The sequence below is a fragment of the Lipotes vexillifer genome, unplaced genomic scaffold (assembly GCF_000442215.2).
Source record: "Lipotes vexillifer unplaced genomic scaffold, Lipotes_vexillifer_v1.1 scaffold498, whole genome shotgun sequence".
NCBI lineage: Eukaryota > Metazoa > Chordata > Mammalia > Artiodactyla > Lipotidae > Lipotes > Lipotes vexillifer.
Window position 1 is genome coordinate 518,969 of NW_006793744.1, and position 24,826 is coordinate 543,794.

The window sequence follows — 24,826 nt, forward strand, 5'->3', positions numbered from 1 at the left end:
TGCTATTTTTATACCCAATTGCAAACTGGGAAGTCGCCAGGCTTTCATCTCAGCAATGAGTCTTCCTAGGAACTGGGTCTAGAATTTATTTACACTCTGGGGGAAGGTGCATTCTGAGTCATTTCAGCTTTTGGTGCTTTTCCTTTTTTTTGAAGAACCTTTGAAATTACCTTTTAATATCTCTGATCTCCTCCACCTAGAAAGAGAAGGTGGTAGAGGAACGAAGTTGGCAAGAACCTCCCACCTTTGGGCATCACTAGTATTAATCAAATGGACAATGAGACGTGTTGGCTAGTGAACTATGCCACGCTGTGTTTGTTTGCAATTCAAATCGACGCCTGGCACTCCCCAAAATGGGGAGCTGGGTGCAGCCACTTTGGACCAATTTAAAATCCATCTCCTTGGCAGGCAATGCCAAAATAAAAAACCGTGCACCCACTTTTCAAGTTACCATATGGTAATTACCCTTTGTTTAATGCAGAACATTGTGTGAAAACACACCCTCTTCACACAGAGGCCATTGATCTATCACAGAAAAGACTTGGGAAGTCTCTTGGCCACCAACTACCATCCCTTCGTATGGCCCATTCTTTTTTTTCATGGATGACGAGGGGAAAGGCTTAATGGAAATGTTACATAAACAGGTTCCAATATATTCTCGTATATGCACGTTGTGTACACATGCACACACATAACCTATCTCCAAAACGCAGTGAGTCAGGGAACATGAAAACAACCTGTGTCAGAAGCATTTATTCAAATTCATTCACCAGCAACACTAAACCACTTTGACTATCGGTAGAATTCCAAATGGCTTTAGAAACTAGGAGTTTCTCCTAGAATTGCTGCAACGGACGACAAGGTCGAATCCTCTGTTGCCGATCAATCTGATGGAGTAGAGGTTACAACACTGACTCATTTATTGGGGGTGAATGAATAAAGTTGTATCTGAGGGAAGGAATCAGAATCAATGTGATGTGAATCTAATCTCGTGCCAAGCAAGCCGCTTGTTTCTGGTTTCTATTAATATGGGATGCTAGGAGTTATAGGAGTCAGGATAGAGCTGGGCAAGCTCTGCCAGGTAGTTTCTCTGTCCACCTTGGTGTCTTTGTTTCACAGAGTGCAGTGAGTGCATCCAGGAAAAGTGCGCAGAAAACAAGGCACAGCCTGGGTCTGGGGAAGCTGCCCTCTATCCTGTTTCACTTCAGGGAAGAGAAAGGCACAGAGGTCTTTGTTGTTGTTGTTGTTGTTTGCGTTACACGGGCCTCTCACTGTTGTGGCCTCTCCCATTGCGGAGCACAGGGTCCAGACGCGCAGGCTCAGGGGCCAGGGCTCACAGGCCCAGCTGCTCCGCAGCATGTGGGATCCTCCCGGACCAGGGCACAAACCTGTGTCCCCTGCATCGGCAGGCAGACTCAACCACTGCGCCACCAGGGAAGCCCTGTTGTTATTTGACTGTAGCCTCCAATCAATTCAGAGAAGTAGAAAGGAGACTATAACAGGCTAGCCCAAAAGGCATAGAGAAAATGGCTTAAAAACAGTTAATACACTTAACTAAATGTCAACTACCTTTTGAAATTAAACAAATAGGTAGGTTGAAACATTTACTTAACCATTTGGCATGTACTAGCTGTTGCAAATTAATGAAATAGCTTTGCTTCTTAAACAACAGGGAGTTTCCAAGTGGCAAAATTATAAACAATTCCAATTAAGAAAAAAGAGAGAGAGATAGTAAACTCTCTTTGCTCAGTTCAACAGGTATTTACTGAGCTTTTATGGGTTACTCTGTGTCCTAATTTTAGTTTCAGGCCATGTTTGATCTTTGGGAAATTGTAACATCTAAATGTGGGGACTGCCTTTACTCCAGTATAAAGAGTTGAAAATTCACAGTTATATAAGGTGGTGAATTTCTTCACTAAGGAGGCCACAAAGCAGGGGGCCCTTTGTGACCTTTCTTCCTTCAATGACAATACTTTAATTCCTTTAGGATGAGGGTAATATTTTCCCTTTCAGGAACAGATCCACTGTAATAAAGATTATTCATTTATTCATAAATAATACTTAATGAACATATACAAAATCACTCCTAGGTACTCCATATCTGTCTTTTACAAGGTTTCTGTAAGACTCAAATGGGAAATCTATGTGACTCTACTTAAAAAATGTAAATTGCTATATAGAAATACTATTTTTATTTCATACCTGAATGAGTCACAAATACATTCAATTGCTCCCAAATATAGCAAGTTACAATTATCTGGGTCTATTTTCTTAAAGTTGTAATAGCAGCTACCACTTAATTGAGCTACAAGTGCCAACAGCATGCTATGTGCTTTATAACATTGCGTTTAATCCCTACAATAACCTTAGGAGGTGGGTATTCTCTACCTCCTAGAAGATGAGGAAACATGAGGTCAAGTAATCTGATGAAGGTCCCGTAAATAGACAGAACTGGGATTTGGATTCAGGTGTATCTGTCTGTGAACTCATTCTATTCTATTCTGTACATTTATTTTTATTGATGATGTTCTTCAATTGTATTAGAGTCAAGCCACACTTACCATTATGAAAAATCAAGCAGTTTCAAGACTACCAAGTAGGATTACAGCTTCTTCTTGATCACCGAGTTGTCCGTGTGAACAGCAGTCATGGCTCTGGGCTTCGCCCCGGTTGTCCCTAAAGCAGGCCGGGCCGCTCACCTGTACTTCATTGCCTAATACGACTTTTGTCTTTAACCATGTGGCTTTTTGCCTTTTCCCTTTAACCTGTCACTTCTTTCTGATGTTCTTGTGCCTGTAATGTGCTGTGGACTAAAAAACCAAATAACCAAACGTACTGGGAGGTCTCTAGGGCAGTGGTTCTCAAAGTCGTGTCCATACCCCACCTGGTGAGCTAGTTTAAATGCAGATTCTTGGGTCCCATCCCCAGATGTGCTCATTCAGCAGTTGTGGGAGAGTGAGACCCAAGAATTGCTGCCTTAGGAGTAAAGAACACATACTTCATGACTGTGAGAAATTTATTCTCTAAGTAGCATCGATATTTGTTAACTTTCCAATGTGCACCTTGGGCCTGGATAGTTGAGATTCCTGGAGATACACACATGGCAGAAACCTGCTACTTGAGAGGCTACCTAATTTGAGTAACTGAACTTCATTTTTTCCCCTTACTTTATAAAATGCTAGATTTATTCAATAAAACAGCGACAAAAGAGCCTGAAATTACCACAAAAATGATCCTCCCCGCCACAAATCTTGCTTTAGTCTGTCAAAATTCTAGGTTTCTTTCTCCTTAAAGGGCATGAGTGTGAATCCTGGTGCTTGGCCAGGTACCTGACTCCTGACAAACACCTAACCCGTGTGAGCCGCAGTCCTGCCCTCATCTTTAAAGTGGAGAGAACGGTGTCTACATCTCAGGATGGTGGGAGCTTCAGAAAGAACGCATAGAAAGTTCCTGGTAAGTAGTCGACATGTGGTCACATTTTAAAAATGAACTTCCTATAGGAATTCTAGCTGTAACTACCATAAAAGTCTGGTGGCTCTTTGAGAGACCAGATTTCATACATATATACCCCAATGTAATAGAGATGAGCACAGTGCCACATCCTCCTGCACAATCTAAATAAATATAATTTGCATCTTGTGGCCCACTGTTCTTACTTTGGCTGGGGACAACAGGCCTGGAAGCATCAATTTCCATGCCGCACTACAGGGGATGCGAAGATTAAAATATCAGAGACAAACCCTAAATACTGATAATGAAGTGTTATTACCTCAGTGGAAGAAACAGGCATACTAACATGAAAAAACACATTTTATTGCACTTAAGTTATAAGAAAATAAAATTTCTAAGTGAATCAAACCATAGACACAATCCCTTTAAAGGTTGTTTTCCTCCATCATGTCAGGTTGTTACATAACTAAAATTAACCAACTTGAATCTGATTGTTTTAAATCAGACTATAAATAAAACAAACAAAAAAAATAAACAGGAGGAGGAAAAAAAGATCACCTAGGATACAGTGTTAAACCACTTTCACAGTTCAGCTTGAGTTGTGGCTCTTGGAGAATGAGGCAAACCATTTGACTTTTTCATTCATTTTGCTTGTTTGCATGTGACGCCTTTACTACAAAAACTGGATAGTTTCTGCTTTGTCAGTTACTCAGAGCAATAAAACTGTAACAGTTGTTTTCCCAAATACTGTAAAACACTAAGACTGACCAGCAACTTTATTTTAATTTTGTGTTTTATATAGTTTTAAAATATTTTGTCAGTTTTATTATGTATGTTCATCCATTCACCACAGCCCTCAAAAAGAAAAGTTTCTCCGCAGAACAGGCGGCAACAGCTCTGTTCCAAGGAATGTGTTTTAATTTTTGCCCAGATAAAAGAAAATAAGCTTTGCACACACTCTCAATTCTTTACTTGCAGGCAAACTTCACTCTTTATTTTCTGAAACTCTCCCATTCTCAGCCTCTTAGAGGCACAGATGGTTCAAGTTTCAGTGGCAAAAAGTCTTTTTTTTTCCGTAACCAAACTAGAGCAAATTTGGAATTCAGTCTGGGACTAAAACGTCACAGCAGAAAAAAAATAAAAAAAAATAATTTGCTTTTTTTTTTCTTTCTTTCATTTAGCAGCATAAATAAGTTTGGCCACTGGGAGTACAGTACAGGGGTGGGACACAATCCCATATTTGAAGACCTACTTCTAGCACCAGCATCAAGAATTAAATCCATCTCGGGACTCACAGAACCCAGGACAACTTGCCACCTTTGAGCAACACAGGCATTGCAGAGTGTATGTGGAAGCGACAGGAATAGATTAACAGAGGCTAATACTGTGATTGATTGACATTGGCAATGGTTGGCAAAAAAAAAAAAAAAAAAAAAAAAAAAAAAAAAGCTTTTCATGATAACTGTACAAAAACAATTCACAGTAATTTTTTTCCTTTTTAGCTTTTCCGCTCCAGAAAAATGACTTTTTGTTGCAGATGCTCTCTGGTGAGAAAGTCCACCGGTACTGTGTGGATGTTACTGCAGCTTCTTTCTAGGTCTCAGTGGTAAAAGAACAGGCTAGCAGAATCTGTAACGACATCTCTGCAGTAACGCTGCCCAGCGACCACTGGAGAAGAAAATAAAGAAATAATTGCACCTGGTTTGATTTCGAAAGTCTCGTTTTGCAAAGCTGCCCTCAGTCCAAAGTGAAGCTTTTTCCGGGATGAGCCGGCAGGCGCCTCTCTTGTCAGTTGCGGTTTGTCATCGCTTCCTCTTTTCCTTCTGAGTCTGTAGGTCTTTTCGCTCTGTTGCCCCAAGCCAACATCCTGCACCACTGAGAACAAGGGATTTTTTTTCTTTTTCTTTTCTTTTTTTCTCTTTTTTTCTTTTGCAGGGGGAAGGGCAGGGAGTATGTCGTCTACATGTTGGGACGATGCCACCTTTCCTGCTCCTCACTTCATGTCCACATCAAAGTCCAGCACCAGCAGCTTGGTTTCCTCCGTCCCGTTGCGACTCCCTACTGCACACACCAGCTTTGTGTTTGAGGCTCTGATCCGCCACACAACTCCCCCACTCCCCCCACTCTCCAATGTGACTAGGTTGCGAATAAATTCACCCGTTTTCAAGTCCCATAGTTTTACAGTTCCATCATCTGAGCTGGTAATTACAAAGTTCTTGTTGAACTGTAAACAGGTCACAGCACTCTGATGCTTGTTGGGACCTAGGCAAAACCAAAGGAATTTCGTTACTGGTTAGAAATCATGACTAAGGGTCAGTTATACTGTAATTTGTGGAATCTATATTGGAACACACAATAAATGAAATATTTAAAACGCTGCACATTTAGAAACTGTGTTCTGAGTATTTTAGGATCGGCAGGGATGTAAGAAAATCTGGTAGCTATTTGTAACTGAAACGTTAATCTCTGAGGGTTCTGTGTTCCAGGAAGTGTGGTTAGCTACCAGGCATACATTTTGTGTCCTGGTTGCATGAATGAGCACTTCTCTCGGTGGTGATGTAGATAGTACCAGCATCACATATTCTGCTCATGGACAATCTACTACCCTACCACTCTGAGCTAACCAGTCAAAGGCAAAGGCTGAATGGACACTATTCCAAAACTCTGAGGAAGAGACAAAATCAATGAGTAAAAAAGCTGCAGTATAGCCCACCAGATGGCCTCAATGACAAAAGCACTTTCTAAGGGCTATGACTAATAAAAAGAAGTTAATCATGATATAAGAAGTTAACACTGCTGTGCCTCATTTAGTATTAGCGGCTTTCACATGTTTCTTCCTCTAGTTCAGTGGGCACTGTGAATCCTTCCCATCCTACTTCCACTCCTACTCAAGTCAGAGTGGAAAGGCTCATAAACTTATCCAAAATAAGTTTTCATTTTGTATGAGGTTAATTCTTTCTGTGACACAAAAGCTCCATATTTCTCTTTTGACCAACAATCTCATTTTTAAGGAACACAACTAAAGGTGGGTAGCCAATATTTACCTTGCAATGTTTGTAAACACTGTCCTGTTTTGATATCCCAGATTTTAACTGTAGAATCTGCATTCCCAGAGACAAGAATGTTGTCTTTGAGTTCCATGCCGCTTGTTAATGACTGGTGTCCTGTTAACGTGTGAATGCAATTCCCTGTCTCCACATCCCAAACTCGGATTGATGTATCAAGAGATCCACTCACCACATGGATGCCATCAAACTACAACAGACACAGTTTATTAGACTAGAAGTGTACATATTCTTGATATTATTTATTGACCTTAATCCTAAAAGGGGATGGGAGTAAAGCATGAGAACAAAATGCCAGGAACAAAATGAGGTACAAGACAAAGTGCATGCGATCAAGCAACTCTACAGGGCATGTTCTCAGAAGCTTCTACCAGAAATGCTAATTTTTTATGGCCAGTGGCTTCAAACTAGATGCAGAAACAATTTTCAAAAAAACACCTAAAATGAACATATTATTTTCAGATTATCTGGCCACACTTACTAGCTACATATCATGCATGATTCAGTACGGATTGCCATTTGAGTTTTACTTCCCAATAGGAAGCTAAAACTGCTGACGTGGTTTATGAATAAAGGGTGTGCTTATCAACACCTATGGCATGAAAAGGGCTGGAGATAGCTTTCATGATACTTCAAAGTAAGTTCCATTAAAAATTGTATGTAAAATAAAAATTTCATTTACAAGAACCTATTTAGGAAATGTGCCAACAGATAAATTATATCTGGAATTAGAAGTGGTGGCATTTTGAGAACAAAAGCAAACTATATACAGCATCTCTTCTCCAGCTTCCCAGCTATACCCAAAGTCAACAAATATCTACCAATTCCCAGATCTATAATAATGTTACCACCTATTTCCTCAATCTAATGGCTTATTTAAATAAGATTATTATATTCATTAAGGTTTGAACATATCACAAAACATACAAACAATTGCAGCCAATTCCCTCTCCTCCAAATTCATAACCTTTTCTAAGTTAACAGACATCTTTATTATATGTCAATATTTCATGACATGGACAGTATTCCATCAGTTAAGATACAAATACCCCAACGACAGAACTGTGAGCCCTGGGACTACATACTGATTTGCTGATTACTAACGGGCAGTAACTGGTAAACAAGCTATGTAAGTAATAGGAAATACAGCTGACCCTTGAACAACATGGGTTTGAACCGGGAGGGTCCACACCTATACTCAAATTTCTTTTGCTAAATACCTACTACACAATCCCAGGTTGGTTGAATTCTTGGATGTGGAACTGCAGATACTGAGGGCCAACTGTAAAGTTATTCGAGGATTTTCGACTGGAGTTGGGGGTTGGGGGGGGGTGGTTGATGCCCCTGACTCCTAAGTTGTTCAAGGGTCAACTGTATTTTTTAATTGAAGATGTTGTCTTTCACGAAACGAAACAAGATCTGTTTTCTAAACTTGCTATTAATCTATTTATTTATGTCAAAATATGGCAATCTATTCTAGGATATCAGGTTCAAAGGAAAACAAACCAAAAATCAGTTTAAGTCAAATTTACTTCTTCATGACTACAAACCAGCAGCCCTGTGACGGCAGAGCAGCTTTGTGCAGAAAGTTCCACTTCCACTTTGAATGGGGACGGAATCACAATTACATGGTCCATCAACTTCCAGCTATCAAGGCAAAGGGGCAGCTTTTGGCCAAATTAATCCTCTAAGGAGTTTATTAAAATCCAGGTTATTCTCCTATGAGACTCTCTACCCATTAATTAACAGCAAAATTTAGGGCCCCGAAGTCTCAGGTTCCAAGACAAATATTTGTATTTTAGAGGGAAATCAATCACAGAGAAATTGAAACAAATCATGTAAATAATTTCAAAATTTATGCTTTCTTCATGCCAATGTTAAAGTATATGTAGGGACTTCCCTGGTGGCACAGTGGTTATGAATCCACCTGCCAGTGCAGGGGACACGGGTTCGAGCCCGGGTCTGGGAAGATCCCACATGCCACAGAGCAACTAAGCCCATGTGCCACAAGTACTGAGCCTGCACTCTAGAGCCCGCAAGCCACAACTACTGAGCCTGCACCCTAGAGCCCACGAGCCACAACTACTGAAGCCTGTGCCTAGAGCCCATGCTCCGCAACAAGAGAAGCCCGTGCACCGCAATGAAGAGTAGCCCCCGCTCGCTGCAACTAGAGAAAGCACGCGCACAGCAACGAAGACCCAATGCAGCCAATAAATAAATAGTTTATTTAAAAAATAAAGTATATGTAAACAGCAGAATAATTTGATTCATCTGTTTTTTGGACTGTATTGGATCAGCAATCTGACAGTGATTATGAGTAAGACAACCTTATGACTCATCAATATAGCATCTCAAGAGCAGGAGAGATAGGTCTCTTACCTGTAACGAGTAGACCCTGTTGGTGTGCCCCTGCAATGTGTGCAGACAGGTCTCTGTCTCTGGGTCCCACACCTTCACCATAAAGTCATACGCTCCACTCACAACCCTTCTGCCATCATATTGAACACAGCGGACCGCTGCTACATGACCCATCAAAACATGTAAACACTGGCCTGTCTCAATATCCCAAACCCTAAGGGTGGCATCTCGAGAACCACTAACAACTCTGTAGGGGGAAAAACAGAAAAAAGAATGTATTAGAATTTTGATATTATGAGAAAACATGATACATAAAAGTCTGTGGTTATTAAAACTTTTTTACCTTTTCTTAAGCAGGAATACCTGTTTTCAAAATAAATACATACTATGTAAAACCTTGATACATAAACATGCAAAAGTTGAGTTACTCTGATTGGGATGGGAAGTTGGAAAGCCTAGAATTCTGCCTGTTTGATTCCTCCACCTATGAGGGACCCAGGAGCACCCTGGGGTCCTGTGGAACAGTTTTAAGACTACTGTACTGTAATTAGAAATGACAAAGAGGAAGGAGAGGAAGACGAAGTCAAAGAAGATAAAGAAGCAGCAGCGGAAGCAGCCAGCTCTAAACACATACAATAAGATCTTGATTTTAGAAATAAAATTTTAGTGTGGGCAATATGTGTAAAATGCTAATGGGTGGTAGTATTTTGAAAAGCTTAAATTTTCTTCTTTATTCTTTCTGTCATTTCCCCCTATTTTAATTATGAGCACAAAGTCCCTTCGTGACTAGGGAAAAAATTCAATAAAGGTTTTTCAACAAAACAAATCAGTATCTGGAATTTAAACAGCTAAACATATGTGCTTTACACCATATACTCTGGTTAAATTAACCAGTTTTAAACACGTCCTCAAACAAAGGCTGCTTATGCTTATATTTAAAAATATTCCGTAGGCTACTGGGGCATTAAGACATACAGATTTTTAGAACATACACATGTAGGGGCAACGGAAATCCCTTAAAACTCTGGCCCAACATTATTCTCTTCCGAAGACCAGAGTGATACAAATATGGCAATCACCTTTGGATTACAAAGGAGAGCTGAAAACTCAGATGTCTTTAATGTCATTCCTAAGAGATTAAGAAAGGCCAGAGTTTCCACCTTTGGAACAGTAGAAAATGGAAGCATTGAGAGATTTAAGTCAGCACATAATGGAAACTGAAATGCAAGGTCTCTTGATACCAATCCCCCCCCCAAATTTTAATAGTAGAGCACACTGTTCAAAGTAGATTCAAATTACAAGTGAGAAGGTACTTTTCTGCACATATTACAAATCTAAAGTGAAATCTGCTAAATGTAATGGTTCTTGATAAAGAAGATGCCATGGACAGAATGAATTAACAGTAAAAACTGGAGTGGATTCACTGTAAGGACCCTTCAGAGAGACCTTTTCTGACAAAGGAGGTAGAAATCACATCTGTTTAACAGGGGTACTGTGAAGACACGCCAATGGAAGATAGAAAGGACTTTAATAGGAGGGCTCTGTAGGAGGAGATAAAAGCAACAGCAAAGATGCTGAGAAGAAAAAGGCAAGCAGTCTGGTTTGGCTTAAACTATTTTGAAAACTGGATTGAGGGTTTCTTCCTTAATTCGGTAGGCAACAGTAGGCTCCCAAAGGGCAGTGGTACTACCGTAATTAGAGGAGGTTCTCTGCAGCTGTGTAAAAGGTGACCAAGTTTGAAAGCTCTGTCAGTAGTTCAGGTGATAGGTAATGAGAGAATAAGTTAAAACCCACAGGCCTCAGCTTTTGCCCAGACACAGGGGATATGATGGAGTGGGGGAAGGGTGGTGGGTAATTAAAAAGACTCAGAGACTTGAAGCCTGAATTACTGAATTTGTCCCACTACTGGAAATATATGCCCCCCCCAATTTTTTTTGAAGATAATGAGTCATCAAAGATTTAGAACAATCAAGTAAGGTGTTAGTCAAGATCAGAGAACAGAGTTTCAAGGTGGAAGCCAACAACACATTAAATGAGCATGGAAATTTAAAGGCAATACCCTACTGCCCAATTTTAAGGCAATACACTACTGCTTTCCTAGCAGAGAAATATCTGAAGTTGAATGATGAGTCTAGTTTAGGAGCATATTATCACTATCTCTCTGTTAGACATAGTAAGTACTGTACAACTGAACTCTATACAAAAGGCCCCAAGTTCACAAGTAACAGAGGAAGAATTCCCAACCCCTACAGGGTTTCCCCTACCTTTTCTCATGGAGATGCATACAACGTACAGTGGAAGTATGCCCATATAAGGTGTGTATACATTCTCCCGTCTCCGCATTCCACACTTTGAGAGTCCGATCTGTAGATCCACTAATAATGATATTGTCTCTCATCTGTGATGACCATACTCCACCTGTGTGTCCCACTAATGTCCTCAGACACTGCAAAAACACTTAAGATGATTACTTTTAGGTAGAAAGAAAAACAATGTAAATAACATTTTAGCAGTTCATTAAAATCTGAAGTAAAGTTATTTACTCAGTTGGAATGTTTGGCATATTAGAAAATAATTTTTCACATCAATATAACATGATCCCATCACTGTGTATTTCTTTGTTTGTTCAGCAGCACTGTATATTATACACACACACACACAGTCGAGGAACAAGTATGTAGACAGTAAACCTTTCTCACTAAAGTATGACAACTCTGGCCTGGCCTCTTTGATAAAATAATACTAAAATTGCAACTTGGTTTCTTCCATGGGAATGGATTCACTGAAAGAATGCCAACAGAGTTGGGTGTGGCTACATTCCACATTTCATCTGAATCTTCCCCAAGGCAGTAGTTAGGGTACTTCTAGGCAAGGTACTTCTAGACAAGTAAAGGCAGACACTAAAACCCTGAAATAAATCCAAAACTAATATTACACTACGGAAATACGAAGCAGTTTTAAAAAAACGTTTACATCTGACTTGGAATATTTAGAAGATTCTTGCCCAAGAATCAACATGTTATAAGACATTTTAAAAGACAGATTTCCCCCTCCCCACACACTTTCTTCTATTCTTTTTTAGGTGGTCAATTACCTAATTCAAGAAAATATTTTCCATTGGACAGAAAAAATAAGTATTCAGTAGAGAACCATTAAAGTATAATATTGTATGAAGTGAAACTGCTTGGACTGCTTTGTTTCCTTCAAACTCCTATTTAAATAACTAGCCTGCTTAACTTCTATCTTACAGGGTTTGAGATAAATCAAAATTAACATGATTTATTTAACTTTTAAACTATAGGTAGGTTATCAACAAAGTTTACAAGGAAAAAATATATCCCTCAGTCATATTTTTGAAAAAGATTAAAAAGGAAGGAGATATAACTTTGATGGTTAATAAAAGTGGGAAAAATTAACCCCCAAAAAAGAAAAAAAAAAGCACATCTGTAAAATCTTAAAATAGCTAAGTCACAAAGATAGACAAACTATTTAAATGAAGAAGAAACTAATGACATCCCTATCATGAGAAACATCATTTTCATGCCAAGAAAAAAGCTGAATTAGAAGCTCTGATATTTGCTATCAAAATAAGCTAGACTCAAAAATGAATCCTTGTTTTCCTTTCACTGGTTGATCCTTGTAAAGGTATGTACCAAATGGTGACTTTACGAAGTGTAGAGAGAAGTACACTTACTTTGCCTGTGACTGCTGACCAAACTTTTAAAGTGTTGTCATCAGAACCACTAACTATTCGGTTACCACAAAACTGTAAGCATGTGATCACATGATCATCATGTCCTTTCAGCACCTACAACATAGATGTACAGATCAGAAGTATGTTACTACATTATGTTTTTTAAAATATTGGTGAAAAGAAAAATGAGGCCATAAATAGCAACAGTAATCCATAGTCTATTTCCAGAGTAAAATTTTGTATAAAATATGAAGCATCCTTCCTGGCAGATGAATTAAGTATTAAACATTTTATTGTTTCCATATTCTATCATTTATACTTGAGACATCAACTATTAAAATTTTACTCAGTCAAGACCTCAAAAATATGGTTCAAACACAAACGTATTTTATAATCATCTATTTTATCTGCTCAAACCAAAAGAATGTGCACTTAAGTTGTGCAATTTTGACACACAAAAACAAAAGTACCTACTAAGTAGAAAGACAATAATCATCGTTTTTAACTTAAAACAAACAAAAAAGCCTGTCATAATGTATACGTTTTAATACAAAATATCTCCCCAAATTGCTTTTTTTCCAGTTGAAAAAAATATAGCTAAGGATTTCAAGTATTTTTGCCATTCTTTATATAATTGAAATGTTATAAGGCAGAAAATCAGAATTATGCTTAAATTTATAAAATTAAAACACACAAAAGCCATCAAAAAACCCCCCAAACATGGGTACTCCTCAAAAAATCATGTTTGGTCAGAGAGGGAGCAAATTCTTAGGTAGTACGTATACGACACAAAATTCAACAGGATATGCAGAAATTTTCATTTACATGCAATAGACAGAACAACACGTAAGTCAATTCGTCTTTTATTCAAGTACAGTTAGTTGTCAGACTAGAGATATTAGCACAGAGGAATACTGTCAGTTACATTTTCAGTTATTTTAAAATATATTGTTTTCTTTCTACAGGACATAGGTTGTCAAGTTATACTACTTGTCAGATATGAAAGAGTACACTACGTACTAACACTGATTAATGGTTTCTGTTACATCATGCAAGAGTTCAGTTACCTTAGGAGATTTGAGTTCTCCTCGCCTCCAGTTAGTATCAATTCTGTGCTGCCTGATGTACGCACTCTTCCATGGACTGTGTATGAAACCTGGTTTTATTACTTTTCTTCTCTTGATGTGCAATGGTTCATCAATACCTAAGGTTTAGAAAATTTAGAGTATAATTGCCTTCACCAATAATACAAATTACACATTTTATAATGCATCTCATTTTCTCCTATGCTGAAAACCACTGAAATGCAGAACACTAATTTCTAACACTGTTATTACGAGACACTAATGTAAATTTGCAATCTGTATGGCATGTTTTCTACTGACTATTTCATTTCTCTCAGAATAATTCTATGAAATGTTGGTGATGATGTGGAGAAATTGGAACCCTTGTGCAATGCTTGTGGGACTATAAAATAATGTAGCTGCTAAGGAAAACAGTATGGTGGTTACTCAAAATAAATTAACCATAAAATTACCATATGATCCAGCAATTCCACTTCTGAACATACACCCAAAAGAACTGAAAGCAGGGACTTGAACAGGTATTTGTACATCCATGCTCGTAGCAGCATTATTTATAACAGCCAAGAGGTGGAAGTAACCCAAGTGTCCACTGATGGATAAATGGAGAAAAAAGTGTGGTATATACATACAATGGAATGTTTAGTCTTAAAAAAGGAGGGAATCCTGATACATTTGGATGAACCTTGAAGACATTATGCTAAGTGAAATAAGACAGTCACAAAAAGACAAATACCGTATGATTCCACTTATATGAGGTCCCTAGAGTCGTCAAATTTATAGAGACAGAAAACAAAATGGTGGTTGCCAGTGCTGCAGGGAAGAGGAATAGGGAGTTACTGTTAAATAGGTATGGAGTTGCAGCTGGGGAAGATGATAAAGTTCTGGAGATGGATGGTGGTGATGGTTCCATAGCAAAGTCAGCGTACTTGATGCCGCTGAACTATACACTTAAAAATGGTGAAAGTGGGCTTCCCTGGTGGCGCAGTGGTTGGGAGTCCGCCTGCCGGTGCAGGGGACACGGGTTTGTGCCCCGGTCCGGGAGGATCCCACATGCCGCGGGGCGGCTGCGCCCGTGAGCCATGGCCGCTGGGCCTGGGCGTCCGGAGCCTGTGCCCCGCAACGGGAGGGGCCGCAGCAGTGAGAGGCCCGAGTACCGCAAAAAATAAAAAAAATTTAAAAAAAAATGGTGAAAGTGATAAATTCTATTTTATGTATAAATTATCACAATTTAAAAAAGTCATTAAAATAATGATTCTATGAGAAGGTAAGGCAGGGAAAATTAATCCCACTTTATATATATCTGAGAAGAGAAGGTTTCACTGAGTAGTCCAAGCCACAGACAGGGCAGAGGCAGGATTAGAAACCAAGTATCCTGGATCTTTCTTTACCTCTCAGCTTTACTAAAGAGAACCTATAGCGCATCTGTCTTACACTCTATGATTCTTTCTTAAAAATTTTGCTTGTTGAAGGCAAATGATATTTTTGCATAATTTTTTTCAAAAGTAATATTTTTCTAGATGCCTGCTGGAAAGAAAAAATGTCCTTTCTTAATATGGATGACACCTACTCCATTACTAGGAAAGGGGATTTTTTTTAAATTTTTAAACAGGTCTCAGAACACAGGCTCCATGGTGGGAAGAAAATGGGACTTTACTACTACATCCCCAGGATTTAAGAATATCTAGCACAAAAGAGGTGCTCAAGAAATATTTGTGGAAGAAATGAATAGACTATAAATATTTGAGTATTTAATTGCTAATTTAATTTGGGGGTTCTCTTTAAATTGTCCTCATCTTGACTTTCTCATTGTTTATTAATTCTACCGGAGACTGGGAAGAAATGAGATATATTCACTATTAGTTACAGTGCTCACTAAAGGGGTTAGTGGCAAGATTTGGCACATCTGAACGTGTGGAATAACCTGTGGATTTTATATAAGTAGGTGAATGTAAATGAAGATGCAGTCTTGATTCTTTGATAGGCTGCCAAAGTTCTTTTTTATTTATCCACCACTTTATTCTATGTGCACATAAAACTTATTGTTTTTCAGAATCACTTTGCTTTTTCGAACTACAAATATTTTCTCTCTGTGATTTTGAACCTTACCCTCTTCTTTACATTTCTCTCTCCAGAGAAGGTTGTCTTCAGCCAAAATTCTCCAGTAGCGACACGTCTGAGCCGCTTGTAGCAGGTCTTTGGGTTCCAGGAATGAAAGCACATAAAGTGCCAGCTATGAAAAGAAAAAGCATAGTATACCATGTGTCTCTTTTTAACTATAAAAAATAAGTTAATTATTCCCTATAGTATAAAGTACTTATAGATAAATGTAATATAATTTTACATTCTAATTTCTAAAATTATTAAAGGCAGTACCTTCTAATATTCAATTTTAACAAATACATACCAGATTTAAAAACACCCTATTGGTTTTTATGAACTTCACCCCACTAACTCCTCACCTCTTCAAGGAATACTTATTAAACCTCTCTGCCTCTTCTCTTGCCTTTGCTCTGTGAACCTCATCTCAAGAATTCTACTATTTATTTATATATTTTTTACTTTATTAGTTGTTTAAATTTTGTCTTTTTCTGTCCTCACTACAATATAATTTCACTTAAGAAATGAGATTCCTGGATACTCTGTGTGGCATAATTTCAGAATCCTTCAGATAGTTAGATATAATTAATAGTTCTTTATCATATCAAACTGTTTATATCACAGTGATGAACTTTTCAAACATTTAATCCTTTACTGTAAATGACAAAAAGGAACAATTATTAAACTGCTTCCTAGACCTATAAAAGTAATTGGGTTCTAATTCCTTTATATTGCTTATGGAGATTTTCTGGATGGGCCAGATAGAGTTGTATATTTGAGCTAAGTCTTTGATATATCACTGATTTAAAAATTTTGTTTCCAATACTTGCAAACCATCAATTTTTCTTCCAGTGTGTAAAGTCAATTCAAATAAATAAAAGAAAAGGAAATAGAAGAAAAAGGAGAACGACAGCTTCTGACTATGCTCGTTCAATTAGCCTCAAAAATCACATAAAAATTTAAATTATATTAGGACAGAATGATCTAAACAGAGCAGTAAAGTTTACTTTTCACATAAACTAAGTTACAAGGATTAAAACAAACTATCATTTGAAGGACCTAGGGTCATACAGGGAGTAAAAAAGCACAATCTGAATTATTTTTTGATGTTAAACAGGAATTACATGAAATAAATTATGCTTTCCCAATGACTTTGTATCAATATATATACAGAGTTCATCATTAATCACATATTTATTGAGTATATTCTATATAGAAAGTACTTCAACCAGTCAGTATTCAACTTAATACTACTATTGACAAATGACAGTGAAGAACTTTTTGTGGAATAATTATTTTTGGTCTATCAGAGAAGACCATTCAGTATTATATACAGAAACTGAGTCATTTAAAATGAAAAGGCATAACTATATTAAACAATCTATATATGCGTGTGTGTTCACACATACATACACATATACAAATATACACATACATACATAACTCAACAATATATTTTTTAAATGGATACCCCATAAACCAATTAATTTTGAAATTATCAATCAATCAAAGCCTGGACAAGTTTGCTTAGTGTCAGTCTAACAGCATACTATTAATCTTCTATGTGAAACTGATATTTAACATAGAAATTATCAGGCAAAAAGTTATATTTGTGGAAAAGAGATGCTAGTTAATGCCCAAGATATTGAGAATGGTCATATGAAAAAGCCTACTCTTATTTTAGCTATCCAGCTGAAGCAGAAATCAGGTAATTTATAGAAATATTAAATGGATCCTAAATGCTAAGAAACAAATCCAGAGCAGGTTAGATTTATCCCCAAATCAACAGGTAAAATTCCTGTCATTACTGGTGATTAAGAGATCATCTAGTCCAGTGTCTGCATGCATTAAAAAGAAATGTAAAGAAACACTCATGTGCTAAAGAAATTTGAAGTGCTAACTCCATAGGTAACTGGCACCCGTTCCTTTAAAACAGCAAAGTCCCTAACTCAACCATAAACTTCAACTTATTAAATGCCATCAAAACATCCCTGTATTATAGAAAATACACATAGCATGGGACTTCTCTCGTGGTCCAGTGGTTGAGAATCTGCCTTCCAATGCAGAGGACAAGCGTTCGATCCCTGGTTGGGGAACTAAACTCCCACATGCCGTGGGGCAACTAAGCCCACGCGCAGCAACTACTGAGCCCGTACACCACTAGAGACCCCGCAAGCCGCAACTACTGAGCCCGTGCACTCTGGAGCCCGCACATCACAACTAGAGAGAAGCCCACGTGCCACAACTAGAGAAGCCCGCATGCTGCAATGAAGATCCCTCATGCCGCAACTAAAACCTGATGCAGCCAAATAAAAATTTTTAAAAAAGAGAAAATATACATAGAAAAATATGAATACGAAAATCAGAACCAGGAAAAATATAAATAGAAAAGGTTTAAACTAGAGGAAAAGTAGAACACAAATATACTGGCAACAGTATTTTCTATGGTTTTTTAATTAGGCTGCCAAGCAAAAAGAAAACAGCAATTAGTTATACCAGTTCCTCAAAGGAAACAAGGTTTTGTCATGTAGGGTTCCTTATAGGGGACAGAGAGTGGGCATTGTCCCAAACTACATCTCTACAATACCACAGAGGGGGTTACGGGTTTCTTGGAGCCAAATCAAATGGTCTAGCTAATGCAGTTTTCTATTAAATTGTATTAAAGGTAAACTCTAGATTAGTAATTCTTCTTAAGGACTACTTCCACACAAGAAAATCTCTTAAATCGAAAATTTATTTCAGATAATTAATTATCTTTTCTTTGGCCAAACTTGTCATTTCAATGAGAGTTGCTGTTTTTTGTTTTTCACTATAACTTATATTGGGTTGGCCAAAAAGTTCATTCTGTTAGTGAATACAGTGTTCAGTAAAATTCTTGGTGAAAATGAAAAAACGTGTCTTTTATTTTTACTTAAAACCGAACAAACATTTTGGCCAACCCAATATAAAAGACCACCGTATTATATTTAAAAAGTAGCTAATACTTTCCCAGAATTGCTATATTTCAGTGGATTGAAATAGTGAAATAGTGAAAGAAAAAGAAAAGAATAAAGAAAATGTTGGCCAATCCTATGTTAAGAATTTAGGTTTTGTTCTAGATCATCATACTCTATCACTATGCTTTTCTTGGCATTTACTTACAAAATAAGGATAGTGCTCTTTATCACAAGTCTCCCATGTGAGACTAGTGAGATTTCTGTCAAGGTTTTTGAGATTAATAAGTAAATGTTGGTAAAGAGCTTTGCAATCTGTTGAAAGGAATTATAAGAAAATTACTATAAGTCCATTTCCTGACACGAAGGTAATACTGTTTTAAATAATGATAGTACTTAGTCTCCAATAAGATGTTAGTTTCCTTAAGGACTTAGATCTATATACCATTATTTCTCTACATATAAAATAAAGCATTTTCAAAAAAGAAAATGTTTTTTCTAGCAGTTAAAACTATATTCAATATCCTTTGATAAACCATAATGGAAAAGCATATGAAGAAGAATGTATATGTATGTATAACTGAGTCACTTTGCTGTATAGTAGTAATTAACAACACTGTAATTCAACTATACTTCAATAGAAAACAAATTTTAAAAGGTGGGGGGACAGGTGCCATGCTAAGTCAGGCTCACTCATTCTATCTAGCAAAGCTTCTTTCCCCTCAGGCAATCTTCAAAGGAACACATAATTCAAGAAAATCTTTACTGCCCTGGCTATGGATAATTTGTACTTAATTTTTAGATTCTTAAGAATACTTTTATATTCTTCTGATTTCAAATCACGTTTTTTTTGTGTGTTACGAAGCTACTATGTAAATCCAAATAAAGAAAAAAACGAAACAAAACAAAAACCTCACAATCTTTAGACATAAGAGGATAAACTAGACTGAGAAAAAGTCTATATTTTAACAAAAATACTACCTTCTAAAATATGAAGGATATCAAGGAAAACTATGAAAAATATATCAAAGGAGAATAAATTCAGTTTCAGTCAAATACTTACAAAAGTGCTTCCTATTATTACCACCCTTCTGGAAGCAAAGAGAGAGAGCTTATGCCACTTTCATAAGCGAAATCTATCCAAAGGGTTCAGTTTTAGAACGAGCCAGCAAGAATAAAGATTTTTTTTTTTTTTCCTGGGACAATGTCATTTTAAAAATCACTCCAAACAAGCAACATCTCAGGAAAAAGATATTTTTTTCCACTTTGCTTTCTCCTGTAGTTATGCTTAATTTTATCCATTAACTATGATGAAACCATTTTATTAATATCCATTGTGAAATTAGTATTGGGACTATCTTTAATGCCCTTAGGATATTTAGCATGGGTATCTGAAAAAAAAAATCAACTTCCTTTCTCTTCAAATTTGAAGTTTCAGGACCATTTGCATTTATATTAACATAAATGGTATTTTATATTGTCTTCTTAGCTGATCTATGTATGATTAGCGGCATATACAAAACTTTTGTGAAAATATAAATCATGGTAACTGATTATTTAATGTTATCTTATTTCTGTTTGGTGACAAAAATGAAACTATGAAGGCTACAACATCAATAAAAGATTACTACATCTAAACTATGTCTCATTTACATAGTCAAGAATGCACATGTGATCATAATCAATCTATGATAAAAAATCAAAGATGTTTTATTTTATATAAAGATATTAAAACAAATGGGCATAAATAATTCTAAAAGAAATACTATAAGAATGTAACTGGTATAGGAAATCTGTGATTGTGTGTGTGTGTGTGTGTGTGTGTGTGTGTGTGTGTGTGTGAGATGCGGCAGAAAGGGGAATGATTTATAGAAGACGATGTACATGTGAAATTCCATATACTTCAAAATAATTACATAATGTAAGTCACGGAGAACTACTATCCAATAGAATCACGAAACTATTAGTCTTGAAGGGACTTAGGATAAACAAAAAACAAAATAAGAAAAAGAATATTGCTGTTTTAATAAAATGAGAATTTAAAAAAATCTACTACTATAAATGAACATACCAAGACAACTAAAGGTTGGACTTCAGATAACCTAGGAAAAAATCTTGGTAAAGAAACAGTCAAATTAATGAAACTCAATAGCTTAGTCTCACATATGACTTATTCCAGTGATGGAAAGAAGACACTTAATCTGTAAGTATGATTTAATCTGAAAATTATATTAAGTCACAGCACCTTATCATTTACAGCCCCCTTTAATACTAATTAAGAGTGTTAAACTGACAATATTGAATACCATAATCAGCATGACAATGTCTAAAGATGGTAGCTGTTGATTTATATTTTCAAATAGCACTAATGAAGAATATAATTGATAATCCTTACCTCTTTAGGGAGCAAGGAAATGAAGTCTCGCTGAAACTGGGGTTCTATCACTTGCATCATATGTTTTACTTGTGTTGGTTCACAACTATCAATAAGTTCATCTAAAGCAAGCAATTTCTCTGGTCCACTCCAGCTCTATCAAAGAGGAATTAGAAATTTTTATCTATTATTTTAATAAATGTCTCAAATTATAAACTCATAAAGGAAAATCCACATCCACACACAACATAAAAAGTGGCTGCTTACAGTAGAAGGCACTGAAGTGACAATCATTTAGTCTCATCAAGTTTATTAGCTACCTTTATTGTGTAAAAGCTTTTTTTAGGTTTGATAGACAGAAAAATATTTTTGCATTGTATTATTATAATTGTTATATGTTCGTCCATCTACCACCAAGATACTGGTTGAGAAACCAAAATTTTATTCAGAAACATCGGTTTGGGCCACTAAGTAAATGAATTTTGACAGATGATTTTCCTTTCTTCCCTTTCTTTCTAGTGGGCACCATAAAACTTGATGGTTTTAGTAAGGCTCTCATCTGAGACTGGCAGCATCAACTAGAGAAAAATTAATAACTGGATAGACTGCACATCTGACAAGTGTCTTCTACAAATTAAAAGGGCTTTGACTTGCTATGTGAAAATAATTTCAAATAAAAAACAGCAAACAGGGCTTCCCTGGTGGCGCAGTGGTTGAGAGTCCGCCTGCCGATGCAGGGGACACGGGTTCGTGACCCGGTCTGGGAAGATCCCACATGCCGCGGAGCGGCTGGGCCCGTGAGCCACGGCCGCTGAGCCTGCGCATCCGGAGCCTGTGCTCCGCAACGGGTGAGACCACAACACTGAGAGGCCCGCGTACCGCAAAAAAATCAAAACAAAACAGCAAACAACAGAAAATGGTAGCTGACTTAATAATAGTAAAATTAGAATATGAACAAAGGCTAAAAGTGGGCAAGAAATAAAGTATATGCTATGGAAAAAAAAACAATTATACCTCAAAAATATGAGCTCCTTTAAACCATACTAAGGGGGTTGTTTCCCCAGTGTGGAACACCTGCACAGAAATGCCATGATTCTTAAAAGGAGAAATTAAAAACCCACATGAATCATTTAAAATGTTAGGACCCCCCCATCACAAAAATCAAGCAAAACATTTAAATAACCTTGAGACACTTAGGTGAAAAAACATCCTTGAGCAAGCTGATATAGTACCTTTGTGAATTATTATGTCCACTTTGGAAGTGGGAGAAGAGAGAATATAGGTGAGGTTTCGAGCTAGAAAGATCTGGATTTTGACATTCCATTTCTTGCTCAAACTAGGAACCTGGATTTTGTAACATGTGAAATAGATAATAGTTGAACCTGAGATACTGAGGACACTGGAAGCCTTATTCAGAATATCAATACTTTTTAAAGTATTTCTTAAAATATTTATCAGAATCTACAATGAAATCTCATCTCTTCTTTCCTATCATAAAGTGTAGACTACACTAATACTAGCGAACATTTCAGTAGTACTTCCACAGTACTACTATGCATGTATATCTCACTTAACCATCATAAAAACCCTGGAGAATATCCCCATTTTACCACCAAATATGAGGAAACAGAGGCTCTAATAAGCTGTGTCCTTTCCTTTTAGTTTGACACATACATATACCCAGAACATTCTCCTTGAGTACTCACTGTGTATCCTTTTTGGTTAGGGTGAGGATTTATACATAGAAGTTAAAAATACTCATATACATGTATATGCACACACATGACCAATTAAAAGCAGCTAATTTGAAGTTTATTTCACTCCATTTCCCTTGCATAGCTTCAAATCCTGGTTCAAAACTTACTACCTCTTTGACAAAACTCATGCTGATCAATCGCCACTCATCCCTGACAGTACCAATGCTATAAACTCTGAGTTATTGATTTATATTCCTCACAGGATTTGAGGTGGGTTTTTATAATATGCTGTTCCTCTCCATCTACATTACAAGAATTCATGGACACTAGTATAAAAACATGCCCATTTTGGGTGATGGATAACTATGCTGACTTGATTAAAATGCAGCTTTAATTAAGACGCTTGACAGAATAATTTTTTTTTTTGCGGTACGCGGGCCTCTCACTGTTGTGGCCTCTCCCGTTGCGGAGCACAGGCTCCGGACGCGCAGGCTCGGTGGCCATGGCTCACGGGCCCAGCCGCTCCGCGGCAAGCGGGATCCTCCCGAACCAGGGCACGAACCCGTGTCCCCTGCATCGGCAGGCGGACTCTCAACCACTGCGCCACCAGGGAAGCCCATGACAGAATAATTTTAATGTAAACTTTTTAATCTCCTTTTCATATATGAATGCCAGCTTTACAGATATTTTGGGAAATATTTGGAAGTATTTATGGTTAAATAAAGATACGTGATCTTCTATGGTAAAAAGATAGGGAAACATCTTTTAACATATTACTATTTATATTACCAATTATAATTTATATTCTATATAATTTATTACTATTCTATATAAATTACAACTATTACGAATATTTCTAATTAAAGGTTAATATACTATACAAGTTTCATGGGTTTTTTTCAGTTAACATATTATTACTGTGTTTAAAAAAGGAAGGAATAGAAAAACAGTATCAATACATGGTATATAACTGCTAACAGATGAAAAAATATCCTTTCAAGGATTTTAGGGGCTGGTGTATAGAATGAAAAAGCCAGAACAGAAGATAAATAATTCAGATCTTAGGTAAATGTTAGAAACTGTGTCAGAAACGTCTATATATTTAAGGCAAAGTCCATGATGAAAATTATGCCCATATAGCAAAATGCTTCTAAGACTTTAAACAATATTTTTATTCTGTTTTAAGATAATATTTAACAAGTTAAATAAAATTTAAATTATATTTCAATTTGAATTATACATATATTCAGCAGATGTTACTTTGTGACATTTTACTGAAAAGTATACAACTGACAAAGATTAGTAACAAGCTGTAATCTACAAAATAAATGAGACTGTTTTCACTGCCCATACATATTTGACAGTCCAATTACTTTAAGTCACATCTCTTAGATGGTTCCAGCAAAGGTCTGGACCATGTAGTCCCTAGCTTTTCTCTCTCCAGCCTGGATTTCTCTCCTGAACTCCAGACCTGTTTATAAAATTGCTTATTCAACATGTATTCTTGAGTATGTAATAGAAACTATATCCATGACCTTTCTCTTCAAATATGCATGTCCACAATCTTCCCTATTTCAGTAAGATGTAACTCTTCTATTAGTTTGTTCAGGCCCAAAGCTCTGGAGTCATCCCCAACTCTCTTACTTTCACCATCAGATAGTTCTGATCCATCAGTGAATTCTAAGGCCTTAAAATTCAAAATATACCCAGAATCTGACTATTACTACATTGGTCTAAGCTACTATTGTCTCTCACCTGGGTTATTCCTATAACCTCTTACCCAGTCTCCCAGCTTCCCACCTTTGCCCTCCTAGTTCTGTTCTCCACAAAGCAGTCAGAGTGACCGTGCTAAAAGTCACTGACTCACTCTTCTGCTTGAAGCCCTCCAGTGGCTTCCCACTTCACTCCAAGTAAAAACCAAAGTCTTCAGGTTGGCCTACAAGGTTCTAATTTCCTATTCCTTGCCCTCGTTTACTCTACTTTAGCCATATATGCTCTTTCTGTGCCTCAAACACACCCAGCATGCTCTGCTTCAGAGCCTTTTCACTTGCTGATCCCTGGACTATTCTTTCC

At 37.0% G+C, this 24,826-nt stretch overlaps 1 protein-coding gene across 4 annotated transcripts in view; it reads right to left on the reverse strand.

Annotated features, from left to right (window-relative positions):
- Positions 1–3,792: 3,792 nt before the first annotated feature.
- FBXW7 (F-box and WD repeat domain containing 7) overlaps positions 3,793–24,826 on the reverse strand; it is a 209,189-nt gene continuing 188,155 nt past the window's right edge. For all 4 annotated transcript variants that reach the window (XM_007466703.1, XM_007466702.1, XM_007466705.1 and 1 more), the window contains 8 exons: positions 21,078–21,212; positions 15,759–15,882; positions 13,635–13,771; positions 12,568–12,681; positions 11,138–11,319; positions 8,895–9,120; positions 6,495–6,705; positions 3,793–5,712 (listed from right to left, as the gene is read on the reverse strand). In XM_007466703.1, the coding sequence (XP_007466765.1) occupies positions 5,444–5,712; positions 6,495–6,705; positions 8,895–9,120; positions 11,138–11,319; positions 12,568–12,681; positions 13,635–13,771; positions 15,759–15,882; positions 21,078–21,212 (1,398 nt within the window). In that variant the 3' untranslated portion in view covers positions 3,793–5,443. The remainder of the gene's footprint in view (positions 5,713–6,494; positions 6,706–8,894; positions 9,121–11,137; positions 11,320–12,567; positions 12,682–13,634; positions 13,772–15,758; positions 15,883–21,077; positions 21,213–24,826) is intronic.